Consider the following 7,393-nt stretch of genomic DNA (forward strand, 5'->3'; position numbering starts at 1 on the left):
TGAAATACGTACGTCCCCAAACTTTTCAACCTCAAATATTCCCAAAATGATAAAAAAAAAATGTGACAAGTCTAGTTAGGTAAGAATGTAGAAAGTCAGGGGTCTATAAATTCTGTAAACAACTAGTGCACTCTGGGTGTCCCATCATAGGGCCGCAGGGGCCAAATTGAAAGTTTTAAATGGATACCCCATTTTTTATTACAGATTCTGATTATGTGATCGAAAAGAAAGAACTTTTACTTGTGGCACCTTTTCGTTATTCCACAAGATTTCGCTGTAATAGCTAAAAAATTGAATATAATCGTAGGCACGTACGTGACCTAAGGTTGATGATAAACTAAATACCTCGAGAAATATAATTGCAATTTAAGCGTGTGTCCAATAATTTTGAAAGATCTATTCAACTGACATAAAATGAAGTTTTCTTCATCTTCCCAAAATTAAAAATAGAAATCCTCTACGTTAATGCAGATTCGGATACTGCGACCGAAGATACGCAACTTTTAGTTTAAGTATTTTCTCGTTGTCCTTCTAGATAACACATAAATCGCAAAAATTGCATCATTGTACGTCACCTGAGGTCGATAAATGAAATGCTGGTTCAACTGGACATGCTGTGTGTTGTTGGTGCTAAGACTTGAACACAAATCAGTTTAGAACATGTTTGTAATACTATTCTTAAATAACTGATAATTTTTTTTGAGAGCTTGTGGACACTATGAAAGCTGATTAACTCTAGCTCTCTCTTGGGACTTGAAGTTTTAGTTTATAATCAGACATAGTGTAGAAAGAGAATCAAGCTATTCATTTTTGCCATGTTTATGTAGATATGTATAATGGGATTTGATTTTAATATAGACCATGTGATGTTATCTGAGAGATAAAATTGAAAGTGAACACGTATGGTTGATCGGTGGATCTATTAAATTTTAAAAGGATATCATTATTTTGTTGTTATGGTTATGTAGATTTGTATAATTACAGTTTGATTTGAAACTGCATATAATTCCATTTGAGAAGTGGAAGTAATAATAAACATGTAAAGTTGATCGGTAGACCTAAGAGAGGAAATGTGCTCTTATACATTTAGTGGAATAGATAACATTTGACCAGAAGACACATGTGTGTCACCCCTATGTCATGTTCTGTAAATACTTATGGTTGATTGTAAATTACGGTCCAGCAACGCAGAAGCCATGATTAGATATTGGTAGCAGTAAGCATTATTTCAGAGAACCTCTGAACACTCAAGCTGCATTTCAACTGGTTTGTATTAGAGCTCTCAAAGTAATGTTCTAACGTTCTCGGTGATACAAGGATAGAGCAATCACCAAAGGTCGTGTGCTGAAGTAAGGGTAATACATGTATTTAACGAAAATAATTCACGTTCCACACAATCCCACTTCAAGACCTACTGTCGAGTGCATCGTTAGACGAGTCGAGGAAACGGTAATTATAAAGGATTGTCACATTCCTGGTCGAACGAAATCGGCGACAAAAAGTTTGATGTTGCAGTCATTTGTTGAAAATACTCAACTTAGCATTTATAAGGCTGCTGAACAACATGACATTAGTCACATGTCTGCGAAAAGAATATTGAAGAAAATGAAGTTCCACCCATACAAAACTCATCTGATACATCAGCTGAATGAAGATGTCTCTGATCGCCGTGTAGAATTTTGTGAAGATATGATTAAATAAATCGACGATAAAACTATTTTTCTAACCAGCATTGTGTTCTCTGATGAAGGCAAGTTTCACCTAACAGATTACGTTAACAGAAATAATTGCAGATTTTGATTTGACAGCAATTTCATTGGTCTTTTCACACTCCATATCCTGAAAGGTTGAATATCTGGTCGGCAGTGTTAAATATATAATAATTGGTCCCTATTTTTATTACTAACAATTTAACTTCTGTACTGTGTGAGGAGATGCTTCGAAATCAAGTAGTTCCAGCAATGAGAGACAATGTAGAAGACAATTTTGCCCACAGATGGTTTCAGCAAGATGGGCTGGACCGCACAACGGTGTAAATATGCGCCAATTTCTTAACACGGAATTTCCTAAATAAAGGATTGGCAGAAGAGGCGAGATTGGGTGGTCCGCTTTTTCTGTGTTCCCCTGATTTGTCGCCACTACTTTTTTCTGTCTTTATCTAAAAATCTGACTATATTTATTTGTTTGTTTAACAAGCTCCAGATACAGCTCAGAAGCAATTTTATACTGAATATCTAACAACAAGAATAGCAATGGAAAAGATATGGGAAGGAATCGGCCAGAGCCTGTTAAGTAGGTACCTAGTGGGACTGAGGAAAACTCTGGAAAACACAGTCAGGATGGTCGGCAGCGGAAATCGAACCCACGACTTCCCGAATGCAAAGCCAACGCTCTACCACTTGAGCTACTTTGCTTGGTAATTATCAAACAATATAAAACACTTTGGATAATCTTCGTAAAAGCGTTATTGATGAAGTTGCACTTATTGAACTGGACGTCAGCAGGAATGCATTACTTGTGTTTTACCATCGAATTGCTCACTGTCAGACCAAGAAAGGTACGCAAATTGAACGTATGTTGTGGTACATCAGTTACACTTTGATCAACTGCCAGTTTTAGACAACCAAGTCATGGGGGGCAAAGGGAATCATGATAATCAAGTTCTTAAAAAAAAAACTGGAAGACACTACGTTGCAGGTAAGCTGATGTTCAGTTACTCATTCCGTAACTAGCAAACTGACATACTACCTCTGTGGCTTATGAAACCCGGAAGTTGAATGCCGCGTCGATAATGGCTCTCCACTAACTTCTATCCTTAGCTAACTGGATCCAATTTCTAATTTGTATTTCTGTTTCTATATATCAGTTACACTTTGTACTCCTATTTCCGTAACTAGGGTAACAGTAAATCTAGATAGCATTGAACGAAGACAGGGCAATTTTTTTATTCTCTTCTGTCATGTGAAACGGAATTTTCAACGAAGTTACGGTTATAATAAATCCACGTGTATCAGCCACCCCTCCCTAACAATTTAACTGAACTTTGAGAACGCATGCAAGAACCAGATTGCTCTCCTGACTCTGGGATGTAAAAAGGAGTGTGACAAGAATTAGACAATCAAACGGATATATGTTGAATGGCAAACGGCACTCATCTTGAGCAGCTTTGACAAAGAGTATAACACGCATGTGTTAATAAACAAAAAGTAATTTTGAGTTTTCTCCCATTTAACAAAAGTTGCATGTCATTATGATGTAACAAACGTGAATTACTATTAACATTTCAAATCGGGAAGACCATTTACAACAGCCCTGTATATAAATTAAGTTTCTTTGCGCTTTATACAGGTTTTTTTAAATTTGTTCTCCTGTGAAATCTCCTTTGGCATTTGTGCTTCTACGTACTAGTGTGAAATAATGATTTTACTTAATCTGTCCGTCTCATGTGATATTTAATAAACACATTCGCCTACTTGACCTTTACAATCTTACGGAAGATATTTCTTCTTGCAAAACACAAAAACTTTCATTTCCATATCGTAATGGTCTAACATGGTCGCATTGAAATGTAAATGAAATCAATTTTGTTTTATGCTAAGCATTTTTGAAATATTGGTAACCTATTCTCTACTTTTTAATTGCACATGTATAGAAATAATAAACACTTCTGACCAGAGTATATACACTTGTTTATTAAAAACTAAATTCCAGTGTAACAGTTTCGACAACGTACCGTTGTCTTCATCAGACATTAATGAAAGAGATATCTTAGAGCTCAGATATTTATACTAAAAGTGAAAGTCCTTGTGTGCATGAGAAGCCACCTGGGTCGTATTTCCCCGGGCGTCATCCTTCGGCCACCTGCCCTGACTTAATTACTCTCCCACATGTGTTTATCTTTTCCAGACACACCTGTTGTTTATACTTGACCAACTGCCTTAAAACATTTTCTCTTAATCTACCTCCGATGCCTATTAGAAATAAATAACAGACTATACTACATATAACTGATTATAAATACAGCAATACAAATACAAATATATATACATAAAAATGAACTATAAAATATAACAATATATAAAACTCTATATAACAATATACAATATTAAACTATAAAAATATTAAACTCTATATAAGATTAAATATATGAATATAAATTACATATAAATATGTTCAATCTTGTTTTTTCACTTCAATTTGTTCTAATAATTTATCCCATAGATCATGTATTAACAGTCCACTTGTCCAGTTCATTAATTTGTCACTTTTCTCTTTCTTTATCCTTCGTGCTTCCTTCCATTTCCTTATCATTGGTCTATTCTCCCTTTCTAGCCCCTTTACACCTTCCCAATTTATATCATGCCCCGTTTCTTTAACATGTTTATATATGGCATTATTTTCTCTCTTAAGTCTCACATCATCCCTGTGTTGTTTAATTCTCTCCCTAAGTTTTTTCCCTGTTTTCCCTATGTATATCATATCACAATCCTTACACGTCACTTTATACAGTACACCTTCATCTTTCTCACATATTTCCTTTGTTCTACTTTTCGCTTTCTTAATCAGTTCCAAAATTCTTCTTCCTCCTTTTCTGTACGTCTTCACACCACCTCTTCTAAGTAAGTTCTTTAGTACTTCTGTCTTCTCCCCGATGCTTTCTATCCCGTGCTATTTGTTCTCCTCCTCTTCCTTTCTCACCTTTCTCCTTCCTTTCCTTATTTCCTCTTCAATTCTGTTCTTCCTTAACTTCCGTCTGTTGTACCCGTTCTGCTCTAGTAAACTGTGGAACTTCTCTATGTCCTCCTTCTTTTTCTCCTCTTCAGTATATATTTCTTCTATTCTTCTCTCCATATTCCTTATGAAGTTTCTCTTGGTGCTGTAATCCACATCACTTCTTTCGTGACAGTAAACTCCTGCCGCACATTCTTTCCTATACCATCTTGTTGTAAATCGTCCTTCTTTTCTCTCTATAGTCATGTCCAGGAAGTTTATAATGTTGTTCTTCTCCACTTCCATTTCCAATCTTATCCCTTTTTCTTCATCTTCAACCTTCTTTACGAATTTTTCCAGTTGCCTCTTTGTTCCTCTCCATACTCCCAAACAGTCATCCACGTATCTGCAAAACAATATTAGGTTGTTTCCACCTTCTTCTATCACTTTCTGCTCCCATCTGTTCATCACCAGTTCTGACAACACTGGACTTAATCTTGAACCTATACTCAGTCCTTCCTTGATCTTGACCAGTTTGTTCCCTATCGTACAAATACTATTGTCCCATATTACTCTCAAGGCTTTTACTAGCTTCTCTTTCTTCCAGTCTCTTATTTCTTTCCCTTTCATCTCTTCTTCTATGACTTTCACTATGTAATCCATCTTTATACTCGGAAACATTGCTTTAACGTCAATACTAAACATAATTGTTTTCTCCTTCTTAATGCCTATACATTCTAACATTCTTTTCACTTCCTCCGTATTCTTTACTCGATGACTCTCTTGACCTATCCGTATCTCTTCTGCTATTTTTCTTAACTCTTCTTCTAATGGTTCTAGATAGTTTCCTCTACAGTCCAACACTGGCCTTAGCTTAATCTCCTCCTTGTGAATCTTCGGGAATCCTTTCATCTTTGGAATCCTTCCTTCTTCTTTCACCCACTTTTTAAACCCTTTTCTTCTTCCGTTCACAACCATTTCCTTGAGTACCTCATCCTTAATCTTCTTCTCTCCTATGACTTCATACGTTTCATCACAAAGTTCATCCAATTTTCTTTCATACCATTCTTTCTGCATCACTACCACTGCACCTCCTTTGTCCGCTTGTTCAATAACCACGTCTTTCCTCTTTCTCAGTCTTTTTAAGCCCTCCCTTTCTTCTTTCCTAAGGTTCCCCTTTCTAACGTAAGCATTCTGTCTCACTATCGCCACCGCTCTTCTCCTTATTCTCTCTCTCTCTTCTTTGTCTTTCACATCCATGATAGCTTATTCTACTGAAAACACTACTTCTTTGATATCCACTTTTTCGTCTTTCATTTTAAATTTGTGTCCCAGTTTTAGGAACTTTCTTTCTTCCTCCGTTAGATCCACATTTCCTATAACTACCACTCTGTTCTCTTCACCAATTGTCTTATCCTCTTTCTCCCATCCTAATATATATCCTTTCCTCCTTAATCTTAGTCTATCCTTTTCCCTAAAACTATTTTCCCATTCTTCCAAATTCTTTACTACACTCTCTCTTACAAACACTGATAGTCTATCCACTATCTCGGACCACATTCTCTTGGTCACTTTGTCACTCTCTTTACTTTCTTTGGTCCTTTTTCTTATCACGTCCCACACCAACTCTTTTTCTAACTTTTTTACCAGTTTCTTGTATTTCACTGAATCAATATGCACACCTTTCTTGTTCACTCTCAATCCTTTGGGTGTTGTGTTCTCCTGTAGACACTTTCTTAAAAATATTATCTGCTGGTCCTTTGATTAAGGTTCCTTTGAATAGGTTCAAGATTAAGTCCAGTGTTGTCAGAACTGGTGATGAACAGATGGGAGCAGAAAGTGATAGAAGAAGGTGGAAACAACCTAATATTGTTTTGCAGATACGTGGATGATTGTTTGGGAGTATGGAGAGGAACAAAGAGGCAACTGGAAAAATTCGTAAAGAAGGTTGAAGATGAAGAAAAAGAGATAAGACTGAAAATGGATGTGGAGAAGAACAACATTATGAACTTCCTGGACATGACTATAGAGAGAAAAGAAGGACGATTTACAACAAGATGGTATAGGAAAGAATGTGCGGCAGGAGTTTACTGTCACGAAAGAAGTGATGTGGATTACAGCACCAAGAGAAACTTCATAAGGAATATGGAGAGAAAGATAGAAGAAATATATACTGAAGAGGAGAAAAAGAAGGAGGACATAGAGAAGTTCCACAGTTTACTAGAGCAGAACGGGTACAACAGACAGAAGTTAAGGAAGAACAGAATTGAAGAGGAAATAAGGAAAGGAAGGAGAAAGGTGAGAAAGGAAGAGGAGGAGAACAAATAGCACGGGATAGAGAGCATCGGGGAGAAGACAGAAGTACTAAAGAACTTACTTAGAAGAGGTGGTGTGAAGACGTACAGAAAAGAAGGAAGAAAAATTTTGGAAATGATTAAGAAAGCGAAAAGTAGAACGAAGGAAATATGTGAGAAAGATGAAGGTGTAGTGTATAAAGTGACGTGTAAGGATTGTGATATGATATATATAGGGGAAACAGGGAAGAAACTTAGGGAGAGAATTAAACAACATAGGGATGATGTGAGACTTAAGAGAGAAAATAATGCCATATATAAACATGTTAAAGAAACGGGGCATGATATAAATTGGGAAGGTGTAAAGGGGCTAGAAAGGGAGAATAGAC

At 36.3% G+C, this 7,393-nt stretch overlaps 1 protein-coding gene across 1 annotated transcript; it reads right to left on the bottom strand.

Moving 5' to 3' along the window:
* Window positions 1-4,668: 4,668 nt before the first annotated feature.
* Window positions 4,669-5,970, bottom strand: LOC145674018 (uncharacterized). The gene has a single exon (XM_081743844.1). The coding sequence runs from the start codon at window positions 5,968-5,970 to the stop codon at window positions 4,669-4,671; it is 1,302 nt and encodes a 433-aa protein (XP_081599970.1).
* Window positions 5,971-7,393: the final 1,423 nt, after the last annotated feature.

This window comes from Thermobia domestica, chromosome 17 (genome assembly GCF_964235325.1).
Source record: "Thermobia domestica chromosome 17, izTheDome1.hap1.1, whole genome shotgun sequence".
Lineage (NCBI taxonomy): Eukaryota > Metazoa > Arthropoda > Insecta > Zygentoma > Lepismatidae > Thermobia > Thermobia domestica.

Coding starts and splice junctions, on each gene's coding strand:
- LOC145674018 (XM_081743844.1), bottom strand. CDS start 5,970: ATGGATGTGAAAGACAAAGAAGAGAGAGAGAGAATAAGGAGAAGAGCG.